The sequence below is a fragment of the Arvicola amphibius genome, chromosome 1 (assembly GCF_903992535.2).
Source record: "Arvicola amphibius chromosome 1, mArvAmp1.2, whole genome shotgun sequence".
Lineage (NCBI taxonomy): Eukaryota > Metazoa > Chordata > Mammalia > Rodentia > Cricetidae > Arvicola > Arvicola amphibius.
The window spans coordinates 168,487,880-168,514,956 of record NC_052047.1 but is presented as its reverse complement, the minus strand read 5'-3'; the positions used below and the strand labels follow the sequence as shown (position 1 = coordinate 168,514,956).

The window sequence follows — 27,077 nt, the reverse complement described above, 5'->3', positions numbered from 1 at the left end:
TTGAAAATACAATAATGATGGCTCCATTTCAATGACTTTACCATCCTAATAGATTTTGAAAATAAGACCATCTTTGCTAAATTTTCATTTATTTATGCTGTACATCAACATTCCCTGATTTTACAACTGGGAAACAGAAAACCCAAATTGGTTTAAAAATAACACCACGATAATTAGAATTCTAAAGAACTTAGGAGAAGGGAGGTATGTGGGAGGTAATACCTGCCACATCTTATTCTTATGGGGAGGAAAAGAGAGAAATTTGTACAAAGTCATGCTGAATTGAAAAAGAAAAAGAGAGGGACTGGAGAGATGGCTCGGAGTTTAAGAGCATTGTCTACTCTTCCAAAGGTCCTGAGTTCAATTCCCAGCAACCACATGGTGGCTCACAGCCATCTGTAATGGGGTCTGGTGCCGTCTTCTGGCCTGCAGGCAGACACACAGACAGAATATTGTATACATAATAAGTAAATAAATAAATATTAAAAAAAGAAAAAGAGAAGCATTTCCCAAGCAGGTTTTGAAGTATACAGTTCAAATTTAGATTTTTCAGTGTCTTGTGGTGTTTAACCACTATAGGAGACCTCAGTCAATGAAACACAGTGTGATGTGACCAAGATATTCTACTTAGAGAAACAAGTGTATTATACATTTAATTTTTTATCTTTGTTGACTGCAATAAAAGAGAAGGCCTGGACATTGTGAGGTTTAATTAGAAAATCAAATCAACAATTTGAAGCTCATTCTTTAAACAAGTGGCTCTTGATTAGCTGCACATTAGGGCAACCTGGGGAGCTTCCACAGTCTCTCCACCTATGTCCACTCAAAATCAATTAAATGAGAATTATCTACATTATTTTCCTCTACAGGTGATCCTGGTATGCTTCCAAGACTGATATAGATTTCTTTGGATATTAAAGTTATTTTAAGCTTCAAACTATATTCATGTAAGCTACAAATTAATATCTGCAGCCACACAGAAAACCAAATTATCATTAATTTTGTCAAAGAATTTCAAAAAATGATATTTAAAGAATTATAACTAATTTTATATCTAATGGTTAGCTTTCCAGTCCCAGAAGTGGCTGTGCAGTCTAGTTTTTAGCCCTGATATAGAAGAGCATCCTTGTTGAGTCTTTTCCTTCTGGGATGAGAACTGAGCCTTATTGGGGGTGGGGGAGGTGAACTTTACCCCTTCTCCTATTTCCCTGGCCCAGGACTCTGCTATACCTCCTGAACAGAAGAGGACATCTGGCCATCAGAGAGCAGCAGGCACTAAATAAATAAAGGCTAACTATGTTCTCCATCACCACACAGAAGTGGACCCATATAGGCGGAATTTTTCTGTGTCCTGGCAGTCGCTCCCAATAACCACACAGAAACTTATTATTAATTATAAATGATTGGGTGATAGCTTAGGCTTGTCTCCAACCAGCTCGTACAACTTAAATTAACACATTCCTATTAATTTACGTGCTGCCCTGAAGCTTGCTTAACTTATCTATGAATTTCCCATGTTGCTTCTTTCACTTCTGGCTCAAGACTCCTCAGATTCTGCCCTTCTTCTTCCCAGCATTCTCTCTGCCCTGAAAATCCACAGCATCTCATTTCCTGTGGAAATAAAAGTAAAACCTCTTCTCCAAAGTAAGGTATTTTTTATTTTTTTTTTAAAGTTAAGATAGCTCTAAAGGATCTAGCTTGGCTTAATTTAGCGAACCAGTTCACAACCCCAAGTCTTTCAGGCTTGTCATTTGCCCATCAGCATTCAAAACATTTAAAACCAACACAATAAGAAAGGATCCAGACTCTGTATTTCCCATCTTACATTTCTTTTAATATTACTTTTACTCTCTCTATAAAAACTATTATTTTTAAACTATTTTTTAAATGATGCCTATACCCATTTTCTTTTCTTTCTTACACCTACGCCATTGTTAAACACATTGGTATCCTATTTAGAGCTTTTTTTCCCATCTGAATCTGACTTTACTGCTTATCTCTATCCTTTTCTGCCCACATGAGCCTTTAAACTGCTAAGAAGTGTGGCTAGAGCCAGGCGGTGGTGGTGCACGCTTTTAATCCCAGCATTCAGGAGGCAGAGGCAGGTGGAGCTCTATGAGTTCGAGGTCAGCCTGGTCTACAAGAGCTAGTTCCAGGATAGGCTTCAAGGCTACAGAGAAACCCTGTCTAGAAAAACCAAAGAGAAAGAGAGAGAGAGAGAGAGAGAGAGAGAGAGAGAGAGAGAGAGAGAGAGAGAGAGAGAGAGAGAGAGAGAGAGAAATCCACTACACTCATTGGTCTGTGAGAGACGATGAGCTCTATGCCCCACAGGCCTCTTTGAGAGTTGCATTGATTAACCAGGAACGGCATTCAATCCCCAGGTTCTAGGATGCCAGTGCCCTTGCTAAGGAAAGCATTCTTACTTAGTTTGCTGGAGTTTTTGTTGTTTTAGCTTTCTCATGCTCTATGTGAAAATTCAGGCGCCACATTGGAAGGCCATTTGTAGGAATTTGTTTCTCTTTTTGTCCTGACAGACAGTTCCCAAATAACTACACAGACTTAATATTAATTATAAATGCTCAGCCAATAGCTTAGACTTATCACCAGCCAACCATTCTTACAACTTAAATTAACCTATTTATTAATCTACTGATCTATGTGCTGCCCTAAGGCCCATTTACCTCATCTATGAACTTCCCACATTGCTTCTTGTGTCTGGTTTGTGACTCCCCATGACTCTGCCCTCCTCCCCAGTGTTCTCTCTGTACCCCAAACCCTGCCTAGCTACTGGCCAATCAGTGTTTTATTAACAACGAGAGCAACACAGTGTACAGAAGGATTATTCCATAGCAGACTAGGATATCAGTGCTCTGAACTGTAATAGCTATAGTAATGACTAACACTTGGGATAGAAACTCATCTAACCACAGGTAACAAGAGGAGCAGGCTGCTTGTTGTCCCGACCGCCCAGCTAGCTTACACCCGAAATAATCACACAGAAACTGTATTCATTTAAACACTGCCTGGCCCATTAGTTCTAACTTCTTATTGGCTACTTCTTATATCTTAATTTAATCCATTTCTATTAATCTGTGTGTCGCCATGTGACTGTGGCTTACCGGCAAGATTCTAACCAGCATCTGTCTCAGGAAGGAGATCCATGGCATCTGCCACTCTGCCCTTCTTCCCAGCATTCAGTTCTGTCTACTCCACCTACCTAAGTTCTGTCCTAGCAACTAGGCCAAGGCAGTTTCTTTATTCATTATCCAATTAAAGCTACACACAGAAGGAACTCCTACACCAACCACATATGAAACTTTTATAATCTTTTATAGCATCAAAGATGTCTATAAATATGAAGATCTACATTGAAATCATTAGATGAAGAATAGATACTGGGTTAGAAACAAAATCAGAAAATGTAATTCTTTTGTATTATTCTGTAAAAATGAAAAACCTTCTTACTCCAAACAAACAAAACTCCTATATTAATCCACATTGACAGCTTAAGAGAGTTAATTTAAAATGCATCATTACTAATAGTTGGGCTTTGGTGTATAACAAGTTTATATTCTCCTTGAGGAACAGGCAAATGAGTTAAGTGTGTATGTGTAAGCAGTTTCTTAGATGTGTCCAAAATGGGGTGCTTCTGTCTCTGGAATTGAAGACAGATATTCCCAGACTGTCTGGTGGAGTGTGTCCTGTAACTCCTTTTCTGTCAGAGCTTTCTAAGTGTCCAGTATCCACACTGTAGTGTCTGTTCAGTAGACAGTGCGGACCAGGCTCCTGCCGGCCTGGAGTTCTTGTTTCTTTTTCTCCTTTATTCAACATTTATCAAAGAACTAATGGAAGCTGGTTGTGGTGGCATACACCTTTAAACCCAGCACTCAGGAGGAAGCAGAGGCAGCTGTATCTCTGTGAGTTATAAGCCAGTCTGGTCTACAAAGTGAATTCTAGGATGGCAAGGGCTGTTACACCCTGTCTCAATCCCCCCAAAAGAAAGTAATAATAAACAGAGTCTAGTTAATTAAAGCAGTTCAGAGGCAGCTACATTGGATTTGGAATCTAGCTTTTGGAACCGTAGCTAGTGTATCTATCCCCTTCCTTCACTGAATGACAAAAGGTCACCTTCAAAATTACTTTTTTCTTTTTAAAGTTAGCATAAAAAGCTATTGGTTTCATTGTGAAATTTTCATACATATGTGTGTGTTTGTATATATATGTATATATACATATATATGTATATATATACAATTTACCCTTCAATGTTTTCTGCATAGCACCTCTCCTCTTTCTTGTTGTGAAAACATCTTTTTGTACACTGTGAATATGTGTCACTTTGATTGGTTTAATAAAAAGGTGAATAGCCAACAGCTAGGCAGGATTTTCAGGGCTGAGGGAATGCTGGGAAGAAAAAGGTGGAGTCACAAGGAGATGCCAGGGATGCAGAGCAAGCAGCATGGGCTTTACAAAATAAAGTTAGCCAAGCCATGTAAAAGAATGTAGATTAAAAGATATGGGTTAATTTAAGTTATAAGAACTAGTTAGAAACAAGCCTAAGATACTGACCAAGCTTTTATAATTAATAAAACTCCACATCATTTGGGAGCTGGCTGGTGGGACAGAAAAATCTGCCTTCTGGCCGCCTTCCTCTCAAATATTACTCCGCTTTCCTGTCACAAATCTACCATCATTTCCTTTTGTTCCCGTCTCCCTTCAAAGCCCTGCATGCCCCCGTTCCCTTTCTACTCTCATGCCCTGCACACACTTGGAGGGGGATGTATTTGTCACAACAAAGGCAGACAAGTATTTGTGAAATCTGTGCACTGAGCAGTGGGATAGGGACCCGAGATGTAAATATGGATTCTAGCCCAGAGAACTGCCCTCGCTTATGTGTTGTGCTTCTCAAGCTGAATGTCTCAAAGGGCAAGTTACTGAGTGAGCTGGAATGTCAGAAATTCTTAAGGCCAGTGTCATAGTCACCATTGTATCGCTGTGAAAAGACACCATGACCATGACAACTCTTAAAGGAAAGCATTTAACTGTGGGCTTGCTTACAAAATGAGTACCAAAAAAGGAGATGGAAAAGTTAGTTATAATTCAGAAAGCAAGCAGGCTGAGTGAGGGCTGGTGAGCAACTGCTTTGGGGGAGAAACTTCTGGGATATTCATAAGTGCAAGTTTCACTGAGGAGACAATTATGCCTCCCATCTTAACATGCCTTTAGGTTGATCATATTTTGTTACATTTCCGGAACAGATAGCTTTCTGAGGTGCATTCCCTGCCCAGAAGTTTGACAGGCCCATTTGGATTAACTGTGGAGGGGCTAATACATTTTCCTAATTTTATCTTTTGATCAGTTTAGAATATGTCTCCACCTAGTACCAGACTTATGCCTCAGGTCCGAGTCAGAAAATCTTCAACTGAACATTTTTGTTTAAAGTTTAAAAAAATGAATTGACCATACGTTACCAGGATATTCATTGCCTTTCCTTGATGTGCCATAATAAAGCCCTGCTACTCCATCCCTTTCATGCAGTACTTACAGAATTTCGTAAGCCTCTTTTAACAGTATAATACGGTATTTTAAATATTGAGGGGCAGTTCCTCCTTTTTGCATGTTAATTCTAAGAAGGACCAACTGTGGTATATTCCACGTTCTTAAAACAGTTGTGTTATTAGAGACACAGGAGGCAGGGTCCACAGGGGATTATGGTCTCCAAGCTTGGCTTCCAGCTATCAAACAAAAGGACAAGCACTCTTAGAACAAAGATGCAGAAGAAAGGAAGGCAGAATGCAGAGAGGCCCGAACCAGGTAACCCTAAGCCAAGGATCGCCTGGACCACCAGATGCTGCAGATAAATGGGACGTTTGTTTATTCCTTGGGGCTTCAAAGGGGGTCCCGCCCGACCAACACCTGTATTTCAAAGCCGTTAGGCAATACTGTTGTTCAGCATGATCAAGTTTGTTCGGTTTCTTTTAACGTGTATGAGTATTTTGCCTCCAAGTCCAAGTACACCAAGTGCGTGCGGTGTCACAGGAGGCCAGAAGGGGTCGTGAGATCCTTCGGAACTGAATTTACAGAGACCCGCCATGCAGGTGCTGGGACTCGAACCCAGGTCCTCTCCAAGAGGAGAAAACACTGAGTGCTCTCTTCAGCCCCCACGATTGCTTCCTCGGTAGAATTGAATAATAGCATAAATACATATCCTGAGGGGGAAGAAAAGGGAAAGTGTGCGAGAAAGGGTCGCCGTTTAAAACTCCAAACCCTTACGGAGAGCTTTGCACGGTCATTTACGTTGATTCCTGAGGGACTAATTTGTCCAGAGATTCAGAGAGAGTGGGGAATACGGGAAAGATAGGGGTTGTTAACAGGATTACACCAGAACCGACTCCGGGAGAGCTTTTATCCTCGGGACCGACAGACGAAGTAGACACGCAGACCTACACACTCCAACACACGGGCTACCCCAACCTATCCCGGGCTGCAGAGTTAACGGGGCGACTCTCGCGAGAACCTGAGGCTTTCCCAGAAACCGCAGGCTCAAACGTCACTTTTCCGCGCCAACGACTGGTCTTTCCCCCGCCCCCCGGGACGGATCCCTTCAAGAGCCAAAACTCGCGCAGTCCAGCATAGGAGGTGTGGCGAGGGCGGACCAATAGAAACTACGAATTTTGTATCTCCTCTCACGCTCCGTCCCTTGACCCCAAGCACTGAGGCGGAAGAACACAATCAGAGGACCCGGGGCGGGGCAAAACACGGAAGCGGAAGCAGCGGAAAGTGGCTGGCTGCGAGCTTCTGCCCCACGTGTACGGTGAGTCTTGCGGGATGGGTGATGCGGGCGGTGCGGTGCAAGTTCCCGCCAGCCGCTCTGGAGCGGGGAGAGTTTGCGGGGTCGTGGGCGAGCGGGCGAGTTCAGATCCGTCGCCACGGCCGCGTCCCCGCCGGCTTTTATGGCTCGGATTTGGGGGATTGGCGGGAGCCTGGCGAGGGCAGGGGTTAAACCCTCTCGGTTACGTTGCTTAGCGCAGAGCTAGGGGAACGAGCTTCGCTTTCAAACCCCGGCCGCTGCGGGTCACGGTCACCCTGCCCGTCCTGTGACAGATTTTGTCCATAGGAGTAGTGCAGGAAAAACCGAAGAAGTGATCCATAAACGGAGACCTAAAGCTTGATAAGAGACGCTAGGGCTATGGGGTAAGTCCTGGAGGTCCGAGGTAGAAGTACCGCGGACAGGATAAAGGAAGGGTAGAAGTTTGAAGGCCATGGTGTGGTTTCTGTATTTTCGTGTAATGGGAAGCATTGTTCCTTGTGTTCCTAAGCATATACAGTGTTGAAAGGTTCTTAGAAAAAGGCGAGAGGCGGCTCCCCCTTTTAAGAGACAGGCCTTGATTCTCTTAAAGAAAAAAAATACTTAATTTGTAAGTTTGTAAAGAAATTTTGATGGTTTGTATTGAGTATTGGTAGTGGAGATAAAGGTTTCTAAGGGGATTGCAAGATAATTTACTGGTAAGTTCAAGGTGATTAACACACAAAGAAGTAAATATCAGGGGCAGTGCTCGGGTTTTTTTTAGAGCAGTAAAATATATGATGGCCCATTGGCTACGGTGAGAATCGGCAGGGAGAGAAAGAGATGTGCTGTTTGCAGCGGGAATGCAGAGAATTGTGTTTTAAGTGTAAGGTGCCAGTTATGTGCATAATCAACCAGTGTCCGAGTACACAGGGCTGTATGTCTAGGAAGTAAAACCTGATTTGCTTGTCTTTGCGTTTGGGCTAGCCAGCAGTTAATTTGATAGTGAAGAAACGTGGTAAATACTGTTTGAGTGATCAAGGTTAACTTCAGGAGGAAATCATGACTGTACATTTCCTATGGTTCTGTGAGAACAGTACTTCTTTGCTAACACAGACCAAGCATAACCTCAGTCTAATGATGAAAATCTTTTTTTGTTTTGTTTTGTTTTTTGTTTTACGAGGCAGGGTTTCTCTGTAGCTTTGGAGCTTACTCTGTAGACCAGGCTGGCCTTGAACTCAGGAGAACCGCCTGCCTCTGCTGCTTGAGTGCTGGGATTAAAGGCGTGTGCCACCACTGCCTGGCTTAATAATAAAAATCTTAATCTCAAAGGGAACATAAACTACAAAAATACAGAAGAGGCATGATGGCTTGCTTAATTGTATGTTGGAATAGGAAGAGGATATGAATAAGAAAATTGATATCCAAATAAACCTTGTTGTGCTACTGTTAATTTTCATAGTTTCATTACAATGTCATATGTTAACAAGAGGGGATGCTGGGTAAATGATCTAAAGGCTCCATATCTTTTTAACTCTTCTGTAAGACACATTGTTTTAAAATAAAATATGCAGACTTAGTATGTAAATAAAGGTATAGTTAGACACCTACATTTGAGGGCCAGTGGCACAGTTGGTTAGCATGTGGTACCTGCATGAAACCTACATGCAGAAATGCAAATGTGACTTTATTTTGCCAAGTGATAAAGTGACTGATTTAAAATGCCCATAGGATACTGAGTGGCTCCAGTGCTGAATTTAGATTCACATCACTATACCCATTATGTGGTTCTGGGCATTGAACCCAGGGCAGTGTTCCAGTGGGTAGTTCATAGTAGCAAATTAAGAACTTGGAAAATCTTTTCTTACTTGCTGACTATTGCTGTTTAATTTACTATTCCTCAAATGTTTAACCTGGAACCCTGCTTTTCTTTTCTTCCCAAGACAGTCTAGTGTCCTGAGGAATTAATCATGTTTTGTTTTGATTTTTGAAACAGTATCTCACTGTGTATCCCAGATTGGCCTCCAGTTTATGTTGCCATGGTGGCATTGAATTCACAGTGATCCTTCTGCCTCAGTCTCTTCAAGCTAAAGTCATAGGTGTGTGTGTGTGTGTGTGTGTGTGTGTGTGTGTGTACATATCTAGCAGGAAATTAATTCATGAATGGAAGTGTCTAATTTGGAATGGAAGTGTCTAATCTGGAAACACTGTGTAGGAATTCCTGCAGTTGACCTTTAGGGTCATTTAGAAGTGGGCATGTAACTTTTCAAAATGTAGACATGAGCCTGGTGGTGTTTGTATCCACACGTGTTCTGCTGGCGCAGCTTGTCCGTTGGTGAGGGCTGTTACTTTACCTATGCTCAATGAAGGTCACTGAACCCAAACAGTGACACAGTGGACATATCCCTTCCAATAAATACTAAATAGTTCAGTGTGACTTGGAAGTCAGCCAGTCATCCAGCTGCCTATAAAACAGTTGTCCAGTAGCCTTTGTTTTAGCTTTATTGGATTTTCTTTCATTAAGTTGCAATATGTGCTAAATACATCCTCTTGCTGATTCCTGACGTTGTAAAGTAGATGCCCAAGATCAGCAAGCCCTCCCAGGTTAAAAGCTGCAGACAGTAGTGTTTATCTTTAAAGTGATCCATATTTAGCCAGTGCTGATGCTTCGGTGTTGCCTCCAGGTGTGTCACACACTAGCCAGGGTGTGTACATGTCCTGAGTTCTTGTGTTGGTATCTTTTCCATCCTCTGTTTTAATGTCTTAGAGGTATGTGTGTACTTGGTGGACTTGAGAACCCCCAGGCTATGCTGGATGGTTTATTATACTGTACCTGAGCGCAAGGACTGTATGCTGCACTGACTATTTTGTGACTTGGTTTTGGTTTTGGTTTTCCAGACTTGCTATGATGGAAGTCAAAGAGAAGAAAAAATTCACGGGACAGAGGCCAAAGACAGCACAAGGAAAGAATAGATTTCATAAAAACAGTGGTAAGAGAGCTTGCCCACGTGTGCTGATTACCTTAAAGATGTGATTTGGGGAGGCAAGGTTTGTAGCTGGTGCTGCCCTCTTCATGGGCTGGATTGCAGTAAACATGGTAGAAGGAAGTCACCGCTACTGCCCACAAGATGATAACCTGTTCCTCGTGGAACTCCAGCTTTTAAGAAATTGCCGGGATAATTGAGGCATGCTTTATTTGTAAAAGATCCTCCGTGTCAGCAATGTATGTGGCCTCCTCATATTCTTGCTCATTCGCTGTGCATTGCATTTTAATGCTTGAGGAGCTGGGTCTGGGAGTCCACTCAGCTTTTGCCTTCTGAATTCCAAACGGTAATGTCTCTGTTACTCCATCAGGGGTCAGTATTGCAGAGTAGAAGAGTCCAGGCCTATAGAGATAACTGTGTCCTAGGCAGTCTTCCGCTTTCCCTTGTAATGGTCTTAAGGCATAGCTGTTGTTATTGTCATCCTGTTTATTAGATGTGTATAAGCTTTTAGACTAAAAATTTTAGCCAAATACTTTTATTATAGGATATAATTTTTTCTCAAAATTAGACATTTTCAGAAATATATTTTAGTTCATTTTCATGATATGCTTTAATTTCAGTAACTGTTCATTTTGTTCTTATCTGAACTCTTATTGAACCGTTGATTTTAATACAGATATTGACAGTAGGGCTAATAAGACAAAATGGAAGAGTACATAATATTTTAAGTAGCATATGCTTAAAACTGCAGAAATATGCCATGCTAACCATAGTGGTTATTTTTAGGAGGTAAATTATAGCTTATTATTAATTCCTCTACTTTCCAGGGTTTTATATGACTAACCTATACAGGTTTGGTTTGGTTTGTTTTGGGTGGGGGATTGAGACAGGGTTTCTCTGTGTAGCCCTGGCTGTCCTGGAGCTCACTCTGTAGACCAGTCTGGCCTCAAACTCACAGATATCCGCCTGCCTCTGCCTTCCAAGTGCTGGGATTAAAGGTGTGAGCCACCACTGCCCTGCTTAGCCTATTCAACTTTATAATCAGAAAGTTTTCTCTTAATTTTGGTTTGACTATTTAAATACCAATTTATTCAAAAGGGTTAATATATATTTGAGAGTAAGGCTGTTGGTTGCATTGAAAAGTATGTGGTTCTTTGCAGCATACAGTTGAATGGATACCAGAGCTTTAGGCTCATAATCAGTGAACTAATGTAAATCCATTGTCATCACTAGATTCCAGTTCTTCAAAGACTGTCCCGAGGAAAGCTGGTAAGGAAGGCGGGCCTAAAGTCACATCTAAGAACTTTGAGAAAGGTGCCACCAAACCTGGCAAAAAGGGTGTGAAGCAGTTCAAGAACAAGCCACAGGGGGGCAAAGGACCTAAGGACAAATTCCAGAAGCCAAATAAATTCAACAAGAAGAGGAAATTCCAGCCAGATGGTAAAAGTGATGGTAAGTGTAGCTCTTCGAGTCTTTGCAGACGCCTTCCCAGGCCAGTGAGTGGCAGGACCTCGGTGCCCGGGTGCTCTGCTGTGTTGGAGGCTGCCTGTCCTTGTTCCTAGAAATCAGCGTTTTGGAGTGGAAGGAAGGAGGTACGGGGGGCTGAAGTACACAACAGCATGTTTGCTGAAATCTCTCAATTCTGGTGCTGGTGAGCTGGCTCAGCAGTTAGGAGCACCTGTTCTTGCAGAGGACCCGAGTTCGATTCCTAGCACCTATATGGCACCCTCTGTAACTCCAGTTCAAGGTGTTGAGTGTCCTTTCTGACCTCAGGCACCGAGCACACTTGTGGGGCACACACATGCATGCAAGTAAAACACTAGTAAAATGAATCCAAAATGTTTTGAACTTTTTCATACTTAGAAATCTTTCTTTCTTTAGCCAAGTAATCAGATAATAATAGCCAAGTAATTAACCTAAATTGTGTCTTTTGCAGGGAACTTAAAACATTCTTTTCTGAATGCCAAACTCAGTTTACTTGTTCACTCATGAGATATTTACCTTTTTTTCTTTTTTTTTTTTTTTTAAGATACTGCTTCACTATGTAGCTCTGGGCGGCCTGGAACTCACCTTGTAGACCAGACTGGCTTTGAATTCACAGATCCGCCTGCATGCACTGTCATGTCCAGCTAACTTTCATTCATTGTGTTGGGAGATAGGTAGTTTTAAAATCAGTAAGCTAGTCCTAGAAGCTGGCCTTCAGACGCAGTTCTCCGGCTCAGGTGTCAACCATACTGAATTAAGAGCTCTGTAGACTCGGCTCTCCTGGGGCCTAGACCAGGCTAATGTGATCAACTCGTGTGATGGTTCCCGTGCAGCAGTAGTTGTGGATGTGCGGTATGCCCCTGGTAGATTCCTCCCTTTCATTCCTTCAGGACAATTTGCTCCCTGATGAGAATTGTTCCTGGGGTTTCTCTTTGTCATCGTCATGAGCTGCCATTCTCTCTATCACGATATCCATGGACTCACTCCTCACCAGCATATGCTCTGTTGTACAACATGGCCCCATTGTGCCTTGTCCCTTACTGGTCTCCAGTGAGCAGCTCCTTCATACTGACCTACACATCCCATCCTGTCCCATTGTGGGTTCTCGGTTTATTTCCGTAATACGGTGTGTATTCTTACAGTGCTCCCATTGTGGGTTCTCGGTTTATTTCCCTAATACGGTGTGTATTCTTACAGTGCTCCCTACCTGCCCACCGAGATTACTGCCTGGCATATTTCCTATCTAGCCTTCCAGTCTGCTCCTTAGTCTTCAGTTTTCCTAAGGATTACTTGCTGTAGGAGGGACAGCATGCTTGAGGTCAGGGGAGGAATAGGAATCCCGTTGTTTCTCGGTGTCTCTGAGACCTTTCCCATTGCAGTCCCTGCTCTCTTTTGTGTGGGGTTTTTTCCCCTCCTCTTGTTTTCAATTTTTTTCTCCCTTTCCCCAGGCCCAATATTTGTTCCAGGTTTCTCTTTTCCCTCCTTTTGTAGCTTGTCTGGTAGTTTTAATGGGGAATGCAGAGACTGATAATGTTAAATATAGATTCTTGCATTTTAAAGATTAAAACAGAAGGAAAGTGGCAAGAAGAAAATAGTTGGTATTTGTACCTCTGTTTCCGTATGAATCAATTTACTTTTTGCTTTTTGCAGTGAGTGAATTTTATAATCATAAGTAGGGAAATATATAGAAATAACTAAATTCCAAAGGATTTGGGGGGAGATACTCATGTAAATAACACTCTAGTGAAATATTCATTTCATCTGTCTTGTTGGATTTGTTACTGTTTAATTGATAATATAATTAAATTTCAGAGATGCAGGAATACGTACGTAGATACTCAATGTTTCTGTCATCAATCTGTAGAAGCTTGCTATGTATTGTCATGAGTGAAAGGCAGCTGTAGCTTGTCCCTGGATTTGTGTCTTATTTCTAGCCCCAGGTGGTCTTGGATTAATGAATGTGTGGTACCTAGGCATGGAGGGGGTGATCAAAGACTTACCTACCTCACGCTCTAATAATTAAACAATGAACGACAGCTCTCAGAAGAGTGGTGTTTTACTTTCAATTCTATTTTATTTTTGATGTCTGTATTGAACGGGGAGCTTCTTACGTGTGAGTGCTCTACCACTGAGCCTCACCACCAGCTTACATCTTCTCCTTGTGACTTCTAGAACATTGGTCCTGGTGACTGCCCTCTGTACTAAATTCATATTTGTATAGTATTTGGAATGTTAAATGCTTTGAATCTAATTCTAGAATCAGCAGCCAAGAAACCCAAATGGGATGACTTCAAAAAGAAGAAGAAGGAGCTGAAGCAGAGCAGGCAGCTCAGTGATAAGACCAACTATGACATCGTGGTTCGAGCAAAACACATTTGGGAGAGCTTGAGAAGGTACTGGCGCTTAACAGTGCTGTTATTAGTCTGGCCGAGACTAGGGAAACACTAAGGTTTGCCCTGTAAGCAGGCAGGCGTCCTAAACATCAGGCAGCACCTGGTTTTTTTGATGCATGCTCAGCCCCCATCCTGGCACAGTGTGGGTGTCTGCCGAGTGCAGAAATGTGTGCAATCATTAGGATAGTGTCAGATGGCTTTATGGAAATGACGGGAGTCAAATGGATTTTCAGATAGCTATCCTGAAAGATTTCTCAGAAAATGAAGGACGGTCTCTTATCAGCTAGGTTTTGAGATGTTTGCTATCTTAGATTGTTTTATTATTTTTCTTTGCTTCTGAGGTTCTGGCTCTTAAGATTTAGATTGATGCATTACATTATACCTTGTGAGATGAGTTTCTGCCTCTGAGAAAATTACTTTTGTCTGGCTGCTCCAGAATAATTTTAATGTCAGAGAAACCACCCTGAACTGGTGAACATAGATTGCGTGCGATTTGGTTTTCGTGTTTCAAGTAGCTTCGGCTGCGCTTCCTCTGCAGGAAGGACTGTGACAAGGGAAAGAGAGAGAAGCTGATGAGTGACTTGCAGAAGCTGATCCAAGGGAAAATCAAAACTGTGAGTAAGCTGTGCTTGTGGTTCCAACTCTTAAAGAGATCCTGGGTTCTCAGCTCTCGGGGAAGCATGTCCTGTGTATTTGGTTATGGTTACCAGCGCAACAGCACTTCAGGATTGGTTTGCCCCACATCAGTGCCTGGCAGCCTTAAAGGCCATGAAAGCACAGTCTGTGTAGTCCTTGTGAGTGTACTTTCAATTAGGACTGGAATTTCAAAGGTGATAGACTTTTCTGTCTCTTGCATTTTTTTCAGCTATGAAATGTGATAGGAAGCAAAGCCAGACAGTACTTCAGTACATAATTAACTTATCTCTGTCTCAAGCAGGCAAGTGTAGTTTAAGCTGAAAAAAATGTATGTTGTAAGAAATAGTGTAACTAGTAGAAACAAGCTGGTTCAGACAGTGTGAGTCTAGAAAGTCCCAACTATTTGCCTACAGATTGCCTTTGCACACGACTCAACACGCGTGATCCAGTGCTTCATCCAGTATGGGAATGAAGAGCAGAGGAAGCAGGCTTTTGAAGAATTGCAAGGTATTGTTGTATTTTTATAGTTTGTGATAAAGTTGTAAGGCTGAAGAATATCCTGGAGAGTAGTTCCATATTTTCTGCAAGACTTCTTTTCGTTGCTCTGTTTCTTTGCCTGGGCCAAGTAGAGTAAGCCATGTTCCAGAATCCTGTGTGTTTATTTCTTTCTTTCTTTTTTTTTTTTTTTTTTTTTTTTATTTTCCTGGAGAACTGAAATGAAGAAGCCAGGTCATTGGGATGTTTTGTTTTCTCCACCAGGTGACTTGGTTGAACTAAGTAAAGCCAAATATTCCAGGAATATCGTCAAGAAGTTTCTCATGTATGGGTAAGTTGGTATAAAGTGTAATTTTCCCCTTGGCTTTTGGTTTTGTGGATTCATTGTTGCCCAAATGCTTCTTTAACATCTCTGGTCTTTGTAATCACCTCCAGACACTTGTGGTCTTCCTAGAGCACCACACCTTAAAATAACAACTGAAACCAACTAAAATCATGGTGCTGCCTTCTCCATTGTTAAGGTCCTGTTTCATATATTTAAGTTAAAGAGCAAAGCATTAGGATAATTAACTTGGATTACTAGTATTCAGGGTGGAAAGTTGAGAGGGACAGGTGAGCAGACTCTGCGGTAGTTCATTGTGTCAGCACGTGTCAAGGATGACTTACTAATGACATGCTGTTGGTATTTAGCTAGACCAGCCTTTCGGGTGTGAGATGTACCCGAACGTGATAGCAGCAAAAAAATAAGTGACATACAGTTGATAACATTTTTTTTCCTAACCATTCCTGGCTATTATTAGCTGCCCAAATGCTTTAGAATAAATCTTTCTTTTCTTTCTTTGTTGTTGTTGTTGTTGTTTTTAAGAAAATAGTAGTTTATTTCTGTTTGCCTCCTTGACTGTCCTTTCCTAACTTTCCTTTTGGGCTAGTTTAAGGAATGACCAGGGCACCTTCTGTGTGCTGGTCACTGTTCTTGATGCATCTTAGTCCGTCCAGTTCTCACAGCAGCTGCTCCCCAATTTTGTGAATGAAGAAGCTGAGGCCCAGAGAAGTTGTAAGACCACAGGCTTGGGTCTGTAGCTTAGTGATAGAGCATTTGCCTTGCATGCATGAAGTCCTCAGTTCAATCCCCAGTGCTGCCCATAATAAATTAAGAAAAAACCTGCTTGGCTCGTTGAGCTGGTCAGCAGAGCCGGGCTTTCTCACCAAGTATTAGAGCCTACTTGTCTTCTAAGCCTTAAAAATTTGCTCACTACAAGCCTCCCCACATAGGAGAACTCCCCTCAGTATTGGTGTTACCAACACTGATGAGTTGGCCTTTGGAAAAGTAAGCGTGGCTGTATTGTTGTCCCCCAGCCTTCTCCTGTCACTTACTTTTTCCATGTTCCTGTTGACTTTAGGAGTAAACCTCAGATAGCAGAGATAATCAGAAGCTTTAAAGGTCATGTGAGGAAGATGCTGCGGCACTCAGAGGCATCGGCCATCGTGGAGTATGCGTACAATGACAAGGCCATTTTGGAACAGAGGAACATGCTGACAGAAGAGCTCTATGGGAACACGTTTCAGCTTTACAAGGTGCCCTTTCTACAAGTTCTTACACCGTGTGTTTATTTTTCTGTGTGGTCATTAAGTTTCAATGTCCTGTATATAAGATGTGTTTTTACCAAGCTAGTCCTTCAGGAGTTTATTCGTATTTTTGTTCTCTTGGATTATGTCCTTGCAGTAAGGAACAAGTGCTTTCTCCCTCAGAACGCTGTCTTTAGATCGCCTTTAGATCGGTCCATTTTTATTGCTTCCAGCTGTGTACACGATGCTTCAGCGGTCTCTTCCTGCAGTCAGAGATCAAAGACTGCTGTAGTGAGCATAGTGTACAGCTGCTCCGTAGCCAGCTCTGGCCAAGGGGCACTGCGCCTCCTCTTGTGACTGTCTCGAGTTTCTTTCCAGTTTTGCCTTGCCTTTGTCTGATTGGATCTGGAGAGGGAGGGTTCTAGGAGCCTGAAATACAGAAGTTGATTCTGAGACCAACCAGTGATGGGACCTATTTCAAACCTTGGGACATGGCTGGGTGGTGGTGGTGCATGCCTTTAATCCCAGCCTTTGAGAGGCAGAGGCAGGCAGATCTCTGTGAGATCGAGGCCAGCCTATTTTACAAAGCAAGTTCTAGGACAGCCAGGGTTACACAGAGAAACCCAGATGAAAAACCAAAGGGGGAAGAAATGAAAAGTATATGTCTGTACTGGACATGTATAGATTATGTTCCTTATTGTTCTGTAAATAGTATAATATTTGTCGAGCATTTATGTTTTGTTATGTCATGTAAGTAGCCTTGAGATGGTTTAAAATATACCGAAGGATCTTATGGGTCATATATAAATAATTTGTTGTTTTATGGGGAGTCTTAAGTGTCAGCAGGTTTTATATCCATGGCTAGAGCCAATCCTCCACAGGGTGCTCACACACTGGCAGATGTACAGGCAGGGAAGATCACGAGGAGTCACTCTGTGGGCATTCGTACTAGAAATGGAAAACATCACAAAATTACTTTAAACTTGTTTTAACATGGCTCTAGTTCTTGCTTGTCCGGAAGTGATGACATTGGGAGACGTTTGGTTCCTGTTCTGTTTCAGTCGGCCAGTCACCCAACTCTGGACAAGGTGCTGGAGGTGCAGCCGGGAAAGCTGGAGCTCATCATGGAAGAGATGAAGCAGATTCTGACTCCCATGGCCCAAAAGTAAGACGGGTTTTTATTACAGATTGAAATGGGTATTTGAAGGAGCCACATTTTACAGAATCCTTGCCAGAAAGGAGACATTTTCATCCACATTGTTAATAATCTATCATAAATAAGAGTATAAAACATTTTGTTTGAAACTATTCTTGATGCAGGTAGATGTGGTTCTTCTTAATTTTGTATCTTATTGGCTAACTTTTTATGGTGGCTTATCAACATTTTTAAAGTCATAAAACCTTTATTTTTTTTTCAGAGTGTTAACTGAGCCTTTATATATTAAATAGTTTACACCATTGATTGTTTAAACTGCACTATAGACAAGTTTGTACTTTCTGTCACCACGTTTTTGGTACTTTACAAAATGGTTGGGAGCAAAGCTGCTGGGACCAGGCAGGATGACTGTGACTCCTGATATCACGTCCCCTTACCCCCTAATCCTGCGTGTACGTGGACAACTTCACCTCTCTGGGCCTGGTTTCCAGATCTGTGGAACTGAAGTGATAATACCACATCATTTGTAAGGTTTATGAAGATGAAATAGGTTAAAATATTTGCAAAGCCCTTAGAAGAGTGCTTTGTTCATCAAGGCGTTCGTTTCTGTAGTGTGTCTGCATGTTTTATGTGAACTTCCATGTTCTTGATCTTGAACATCAGCCAGCACTGCACTCCTGAATTCACCACATCGTATTGGGGTGTGTAGATGAGTAGGGGTTGTCGCTGCTGGTGGCACTGCTGTCGTTCATTCAGATCGTACTGCTGCTAAAATTACTTATGATTCTGAGACATTTTGAAGAATGCTTGACAGAAAATAACCACGAGTAATGGCTCTACCTGTGAATTTTTAATGAAGTGTCTGGTACTGGGGGCGGGGTTACACTGCAGCTGTCTTTGTTCTGATGTAGAACATGCTGGGACCAGTGCATCATCTTGCTATAGAGCCTGGAAATTCATACTGTTCTCAGTTGTGATGACACTAAACCACACTAAACATCTTAGTATTGCTGAAAGATAAAATTGATTTATGGCAAATTATATTTAGTAAAATCCATTTCCCTTGTTTGGATGACCTTAGGTCACCTGTGTTTGTGTTGTTGCTTCGCTAGATCTGATTGTCTTTCCTTCCATTTGCAGGGAAGCTGTGATTAAGCACTCACTGGTTCATAAAGTATTCTTGGACTTTTTTACCTATGCACCCCCAAAACTTCGATCAGTAAGTCCTGGTTTCTGTCTTTGAATCAGTGTAAAGCCAGCGTGGTGGCACACACTTTTGAGATTTGGCGCTTTTGAACACCACTGTTCCTTTCTCCCTTAGAAACCCACTAAATATGCACTGAGCAAATCTACTAAATCTCTTTAATTCCAGCCTCCCGTTCCCCCAGAAAAAGAATAGAATTGACCCTAGTTTTAGTAATGGCCCTGAATTTTTACATTTTAGTTACAATCCAGGGAGTGTCCTCTAGCTAATTTAATCAAAAAGGCAGTTTACATTGGAGGATTCCTCAGTGTTCCCAGTAATTTAAATTAAAAAAAAAAATGCCCGCTTTAAAAGGTTATGGGAGGATGCTTAGTGTAAAACTAAATGGTCCATGAAAGCCTGGACCTTACCTGATGGAAGGCAGAGGACCAGTGAAGGTCATTGCACTGCCCTTGGAGTCAGCAGTGGGAATACAAATGAGAATTCATGCTTTACCTCCCCGAACTTTGCTCATCTCATCAGCTGTGACCTGTTGTCCATTGGTTCTCATTTTCTAATCACGAGCGCTGACTAAGATAACACATCTGATTTCTTTTAACATCTATGCCTAGTGCACATTCCTTGGGGATTTTGAAGCCCTCTAAGTGGCATGAAGAATAATTTCTCTGCAGCCTACCCACCCTCCAGCCCCCCAACCTTGTGGCCAGAAGAGTGGCATCTGCTCTCCTAGGAGCTTCCCGCTTCTCTACAGAGCCCAGGATCTTGGAGTTTTTGTGCTGAGAGTGTTTTGGTGACAGTGGAAGGCAGCATTCAGTCATAGCAAACATCTGGAGTGGACATCAAGTGACAGGACCTTCTCTGGAGATCTCGGAAACACAACTGGAACCTGTGTTACCTCCCACACCAGTTAGCTTCCAGCCCAATAGCTTTTTATTAATTCTTTGAGAATTTCCTGTGTATATATCATGTGTTTTGATCTTATTAATCCTCATTCCTCCCAGATCCACACCCCCAATTCCTTGCCATCTTTTTTTTTTTTTTTTTTTTTTTTAATAACCCACATACATTCACAGTTTGGGGGCCACCTCCTGGCCATACTATTAAAGATTGTCTCCCTCCCCTATAAGCCATCAGCTTTCAATAGCTCTTCAGCTCAGGGTGCCCGGCTTGAATGTTGATTGGCAGTAGCTGCTGCTGTGGGTTCATGGATGTAGTGGTCTGTCCTGTCCAGTCCAGAGACCGTTTGCCTTATGTCTCCTAGAATCTTCCTACCCATCCTTCCACAATATCCCTTTAGCCTTGAGGGGAGGAGCTATGATTTATATACCCCATTTACAGTAGAGCACTTTCGGAGAAATTCTGAAGTTCAGATATGCAACCCAAAATCTAGTCTTGAGATTCATCCTAGGAGCGGGCGGTACCTTAGGGTTACGTGCAGCTCTTTTTCTTTCCGGACTTTTGATAAGTTCTCCCAATATAAAATTTTAATTCAGAAGCCCTGTAGTGATTCAGTTCCACAGCTCATTTATATCCTGGGTGCTTAGACTTTGGAAATAAGAAATTAAATGGTGTTTTTCCCCTTCTCTTTTTACAAAATGGTTATCTTTGAGTAAAGGTTAAATGTTAGCACAGAGATTTCATTGAGAAATATTATTTAAGTGTTTGGTGCACAAGTCATCTGACTTGTAGAGGTGATCAGTCCTGTGGTAAACTAAACCACAGACACTTCGGTCAGAATGAGTTTTGATTGTGTTTGTTAAAGACAGATGTGGGAGAGCATGTTCTCTTCCCAGCTGTTCTGTTAAACACTGCCTAAGAACCACAACCTCTGGCTGCTGTTTCTGTATTCATTGAAATATATCGCACGTCACCTGTGAGGACTTTACAACTAGATGAAGGGGAAATTGGTTATGTTATTTATTAGAAATTTCTATGAGCTACATTTGCTGCTTTTGTTGGAAAAGAATGTGTCTAGAAAGAGGCTGGATGTAGGATTGAAACCTGCAATGTTCACTGCCTGGGGTCCCTCTTCATTCTCTGCTTTACCGTTCTCTAGGAATTAATTGAAGCTATCCGGGAAGCAGTGGTATACCTGGCCCACACACACGATGGCGCCAGAGTGGCCATGCACTGCTTGTGGCATGGTACACCCAAGGTAAGTCAGCCACGCCTTACCTGCAGTCTGGACTTGATCCTTAAGCTTCGAGTCAGTAGGCTTTAGTCTTACCTTGTACAGCTTTGGTTCCCAGTTGTATAGAAGTGTCATCTCCTGGGAGTTGTATCTTAGGGCCTCCCGGGGCTTCACTGAAAGTTAGGAAGAAATCCTCCAGTTAGGCGACACATTTATATTCTGCTTTGGCTTACACGGGTCTGGGGACCCATGTTCTGTTCTTTTACTCTTCGTTTAATGGGCATATTAAGAATGGGAGGAAAGCAGAGATAATTAATAATTAACTACACCAGACGTGTGTCCCTGTGTGGTTTAAATACTCTGAGGAAAAAGGTGAACATCCATCTAGATCATAGAATTTTGCATATTTCGTCCTTTAAATGTTAGTTGTGTTTTGTCTACCTTATACTTACTGCAAATGTAAGTATTGCACAAACATATTAATACATCTATATGTTAGATTCTTGAAGGCATATCAGACATTGGAAGAGAGGTGGTTATAAAGGTGACTTCACTAGGTTTGCCTGTGCCTTATTATTTCATGGTTCCATATTTGTGCCAAAATGGGTTGACATAAACTGAAAATTATATAATTCTTTATAGGAGTTTTGGTTTACCCCGCACCGCTTTCCATTCTGCTTCGTAAACTGGTTTTTTCACTAACAGAGATGATGCTCACGAAGATGTAATACTACATAAATATTAACTTTGCAGTCAGCTTAATCTACAATTAAAAGTTGATTGGGGCACTTTTTCTTTTTAAGGACAGAAAAGTGATTGTGAAAACGATGAAGACCTACGTGGAAAAAGTGGCCAACGTAAGTGCGACAGAATCACGTTCATCAAGTCGAGCAGTGTCTATTGGGGAAAGCGGAAAACTACAGGAAATTGTTTGCATTTGTTGATCGCATCTTTTCTACCCATTTTTTAGGTTAATTTGGACAAAATGGAGTTCATACTATAGTTCTCTCTCTACGTATGAATTGTTTGTATGTATGTGTGTCTTGTTGGAGCTCAAAGAGAGGAATTCATGTGTTCTAGGCAGGTACCCTGCCTGTGCACTACACCCCAGGCCCTGTTTGGTGGTGATGTATAAAAACTGATCATTTGTACCTGTTTTATACCTGTCTTCAGCCTTGTTCACCAAGTACAGGATTAATGCTGCCTATTTAAGCCTTATATATGTAATTAAATAATGCCAGGTTGTAGTTCAGAAACTTAAGACTGGTTTTTGCTACCACCAAAACCTTAATAAATTAAAAACGGACTGTTTTTTGATATAATTTATGGTGTGGTCATGAAAAAGTTGAGCTATTAAATATTTTAGCTCCTTGGAATCTGTTGAAGGATTAGCATTAGATACCAGAGGTTTTGTTGGTGGTGGTTGTTTTGTTTCTTTTCTAAAATAGGATATTTGTAGCTGGGCAGCAGCGCAGTGGATACAGGACTTAACGTTGAGCCCTGGTTCTGCACACGCGTACACAGGCAGTCTCACCCACATACGTGTGCATTACCATCCACATCGTGATGCAAATAATAGAAATGTTTGTGTGTTGAAATGTCGAATGATTTTTTCATGCTAGCAATACAAAGTAATGCTAAACCTAGGTTATATGTGGTAGTGAATGTGATTTTGATTATATAATTCAGTAAATTTATCAATTACTGATGAATGGAAACTACTCTCTGTTCAACTTTTTCCTTTAAAAAAAAAATCCAATGAGAACAACTAGATTTGCCAAATTCTTTCTTAAGTCAGTTGTTCAGACCAAGGTAGGATAGATACTGTGTGAACCAGGTGGTCTTCTGTGGCAGGGAATGATGGGAAGAGTTAGTATCGAACTGTTTGGTAGGTCACTAACTTCTGGGAGGGGAAATGTGGTCTTTTCCCAGCTTGTGATGTACAAGAATGTTTTATTCACAATTAAGTTTGTATGATATTTAATTGAAATACTTAAATTTGGAATTGAGTAAAAATGAGTTGTTAGTTGAAAGTTCTATCTAAACTGTATTAATAAGGTATTTTCTAAATAATAAATTAGGCTTTTTTTTATTTTAAATTTTGATTACATGAGGTAATTGGCCAATTCATTTTTTGAGATCTTTTCCGAGTTTGGCATTGTGGTGGTAACAAAACCTAGCAATCTGACGTCTGTAAGAATTACCTCTGAGGGAGAAGGTAAACACAGAACTTAATAGATTTGAACTGTAAGTTATTTAGAATTCCAGATGTTATTGTTCAGTTTTGAGGTTTTTATAATTCCAGTCTTTAAAATTTTATCGAGACTTCTTTCAGGCCTGGCATTAGGTCTGTCTCAGTGCCTTGAGCAGAATTATTGTGGAGTGTTTATGGGAGTCAGTAAATGTCGGTCAGACCAAGGTGGTGTTTGCTGGTTTCTGGGTTTCGGCTCCTGAGAGAAGCATTGTTCAGTGTCTAGATGTGATTGTGGGACTGCCTGTTGCTCCCTTGTATAATTAATATGGGATGATTGCCGAACTTCAGTAGAGATGATCATTGCTCTTTGTTCAGTGTGATGGTGCCTTTAAAAGATGGTACTACTGCGTCTGCATTTTAAATTGAGTTGTGGCCAACATCTGTATTCATACAGAAATACCTTGCTTGCAGTTTGTTGTGCTGTGCCTGCCTGACAGTGGAAACAAGGAGTTTTGGATTGTGTGCATACAGTGTTCCATTGTATGGCTATACCATGATTCACTTAGTCTTATGATTTGCTTAGCCAGTCCTTTCTGTTGAAATCTTGAATTGTTTCTAGAGTCCTTAAATTATCAGTATGATAATATATCAGTTATTATATGTGTCTGTGCATGTATGTATGTGGAAGCATGTCTAGGGTAAATCCCTAGAGCTAAAATTGCTAGACGAGAACATACATGCATGTTGTATTAATGTTGCCAATTGCTTTCCAAAGAAGAAAACCACTTTACGTTCTAACCAGCATGAAGGTGACTGCTTTCCCCCAAAAGTTAAACTCAAAGAGGTGATTGTAGACAGAGTGTGTTTGTGAGTGCCCCTTTCTACTCTTATAAGCGGTGATTTTTATCTACTTCTTGGGCCATTATGGTGTATATAGTTGGCGCACTTTTTGTTGTGTGTAGATTTAGGGGAGTTTCTTTTTTGTTTGTTTGTTTCTTTATTTTGGAACTTGTGGATTTTTGCTGTTTGTTTAAGAAGAAACCAACCATGTAGCCTCTATAACTCAAGTGTGTAGATTGGGATGTTCTCAAACATATAGAAGTCTTCTGGTCTCCCTCTATTCAATACCTAAAGGTGTCATAAGTTATAGGGATGCACCACAGTACCTAGCTCTTATCCAATTTTTATATATGGTTTGAGGTTTTGTTTTGTTTTCACTATTTGGTTTTAAATATCTATAGCTTTTTTTTTTTTTTTTTCTTCTGAGACAGGGTTTCTCTGGCTTTGGAGCCTGTCCTGGAACTAGCTCTTGTAGACCGGGCTGGCCTCGAACTCACAGAGATCCACCTGCCTCTGCCTCCCAAGTGCTGGGATTAAAGTTGTGCGCCACTGCCCGGCTTTTTGGGGGGGCTTATTTTGAGACAGGGTTTCTCTGTAGCTTTGGTGCCTGTTATTCTATAGCTATTTTCAAAGAAATTCAACAATGTACAATAAAAGCAATTGGACAAAATACAACAAAATAATTTGTAGTCCTTTGACCCGGGGTGACTGTTTTGCCTTCTAGAATTTTCTGTGTATGTACAGAAAATTTATAAATATGTATATATTCATAATTTTATGAATGTATGTATATATTTTATGATGTATATTTATGTATGTGTATATAAATCTTTCTGAGATTAGCCATTTTTTTGGTAACTTGAATAGTTTATGTATGTAGTTGTGTGCACATGCCTTCCTCCCCCAACTAACCTTTCATTTAATTGTCTCATTTAAAATTTTGAAGTAGCCATTCATTAATTGGATGTTTGCTTAGGTTTTGTCCTATTTGACAAATATGTTTTTCTGTTTCTTTTCTTTTTTGCTAAATCGACTTTATCTCAATAATTAGGTAGTTCTTTGGAGTGGTTTTGACTCACCTTGTTTGCATGAGGTTGGACAGGCTATTGCGTAGGCTCTGTGGGTAGCGTGTGTACGAGGAAAATTTTGTTTTCTTATCACCGTGTCATGATAGCAAAGACCAGGCTGCACACAAACTCATAGACATCTGTCTGCCTAGCATATGCTGTCATGCCTGCCTTTCTAGGTTTGCTGTTACTTTGTCTTGTTAATTTTTTATTGTATTTAGTGTTTAGTTTCTGTGTTGGAGATGGGTGCTGGGCGCATATGTGGAGGCCAGGACAACTCTGGAAAGTCTGTTCTCTTCCACCATTCGGGTCCTGGGGCTTGAACTCGGGTCATCAGGCTTGGCAGCAAGCACCTTCACCCACAAGAGCCGGTTCACCAGTTCACCATACAATTGTTTTTAACCCTTTCTGTCTCCCCATTCTTACAGGGCCAGTACTCGCATTTGGTTTTACTGGCAGCATTTGATTGTATTGATGATACTAAGCTTGTGAAGCAGATAATCATATCAGTAAGTAGTTGGGATGGGCTGGGGTTGGTCACATCGGCCAGTGCTGGAGTTTAATTTCACGTTATGTGAACTCTTTGCCTGTGCTTTTTGTCCATATTCACTGTGACTTTAGTTGCCTTAGCTGTGTCGTATTTTACAGACTTGCTCTGTTCCTGTGTGAATCCCAACCTTGTGACTGGATAGTAATAGCTTTAAAGACCAAAATGACCATGGTTAAAACAGGACTTGACATTTCTACCTGACTTTGGATTAAGGTTGCTTTGGATTTTTTTTTTTTTTTTTTTTTTTTAAGCAAAGCAGTGCTTGGATGTGATTGGTAATTATTTGGTGATTGCCTTGTTTAGTGATTCTACAATTTAATACACTTGCTGTGGGCAAGCAGCCTCTGTACAGCTATCCAGTTCACCTGTCCCTATGTGCTTGGCTAAGCTGCTAGTGGAGAAGAGAACACCTAAAACCCATTCAGCTGTGCTTGTGACACCCCTTAACAAAAGCTTCTGTTAAAATCGGTGTTGTAACTGCCTTCTTACTTCTTAGTGATTACTCAGGTCTAATACAGTGACCATAAGGTGGTAATGCGTGAGTAAATGTCTTCATCCTTGCCCTTGACTTCAGAACTCTTGGCAAAGCTGCCCCAAAGTAGACATTGTGGTGGCAGCTGGGTGTCTCCTTCTCTCTCTGACCCTCCTGCTCTCATTCTGGTTCTCTGGCCCTGCATTCTGTGCACTATGCACAAGTTTTGGCTGGACAAGGGAGAGATTGCCAAACTAGGGACAAGTAATTGCAGTATTGGTAGCAATGACCAAAATTGGAAATGTTTTTAAAACTGATTAGTTTTACAAGCACATATTGTTCACCAGAAAGTCCCATGCACTCTTGTGTTTGCATGTGGAGTCTTGGAGAAATTTTATCGACAAGTGAGACTCCTACAGGGTCCGTGGAACAAAGCCTGTGGTCAGGTGGGGGTGCTGTGGCCTCTCTAGTCCGACAGGGTGAGGGTAGCTGAGTGTTTACTGAGTTTATCCCTAATAGAAGGGGGGAGGGGGGCAGCTGGAAATCCCACTTGCGAGTTTCTCATGCCCCCGCTGCCACTTTCCAGCTCCGTTCTTGACTCTTCTTGAAGTGGTGGTGACTTTTGGGGGAATGGGATTGTGGGAAGAAACAAGTTGGCAAGACTTTGTGTCCCAGACTGACTATTTTGACATGTTCCCTGTGACGTTAGTTCCCTTTGACTCCAGTCAGTAGTGGTTGTTTTCATTCCTGTGACAGAGACGTGAGGCCGTAGAATCGGCTGTGAATGAAGCTGTTCCACGAAAATGGAAACTGGCTGGCCTATTCAAAGTTTGCTTTTGTGTAATATTTCACAAAAACGAAAATGTGCCTTGCTGTTCCAAATGGATTTCAAGGGAAACAAGCGCCCCTCAGAACTTGCCAGATTTATCTACTGGGTTAGTCTTTTCCAACCATTTATCTCTCTTCAAGTTGCTGTTGAAGCCATTTTCGTTTCTTGCACTCATGTGTTTGAGGTCCACAGCTGTGGAACCCACACTCCTGAGGGCGAACTTGAGGCAGCTCTCATGGACGTGCCTGTCGCTGACAAATCCTCCACCTTTCTGTGATTCATTAAACC

General features: G+C 41.5%; 1 protein-coding gene across 2 annotated transcripts in view; it reads left to right on the top strand.

Annotated features, from left to right (window-relative positions):
* Positions 1–6,705: 6,705 nt before the first annotated feature.
* Positions 6,706–27,077, top strand: part of Pum3 (pumilio RNA binding family member 3) — a 34,345-nt gene continuing 13,973 nt past the window's right edge. Inside the window, exons 1-13 of one of the 2 annotated variants that reach the window (XM_038326792.2) lie at positions 6,706–6,814; positions 9,686–9,777; positions 11,005–11,223; positions 13,514–13,649; positions 14,188–14,263; positions 14,699–14,792; positions 15,045–15,111; positions 16,181–16,355; positions 17,408–17,511; positions 18,643–18,721; positions 20,763–20,861; positions 21,641–21,694; positions 25,367–25,447. In XM_038326792.2, the coding sequence (XP_038182720.1) occupies positions 9,693–9,777; positions 11,005–11,223; positions 13,514–13,649; positions 14,188–14,263; positions 14,699–14,792; positions 15,045–15,111; positions 16,181–16,355; positions 17,408–17,511; positions 18,643–18,721; positions 20,763–20,861; positions 21,641–21,694; positions 25,367–25,447 (1,269 nt within the window). In that variant the 5' untranslated portion in view covers positions 6,706–6,814; positions 9,686–9,692. Of the gene's footprint in view, positions 6,815–7,047; positions 7,195–9,685; positions 9,778–11,004; positions 11,224–13,513; positions 13,650–14,187; positions 14,264–14,698; positions 14,793–15,044; positions 15,112–16,180; positions 16,356–17,407; positions 17,512–18,642; positions 18,722–20,762; positions 20,862–21,640; positions 21,695–25,366; positions 25,448–27,077 lie in introns of those variants that run through there. The other variant, XM_038326782.2, reaches the window with a different exon arrangement.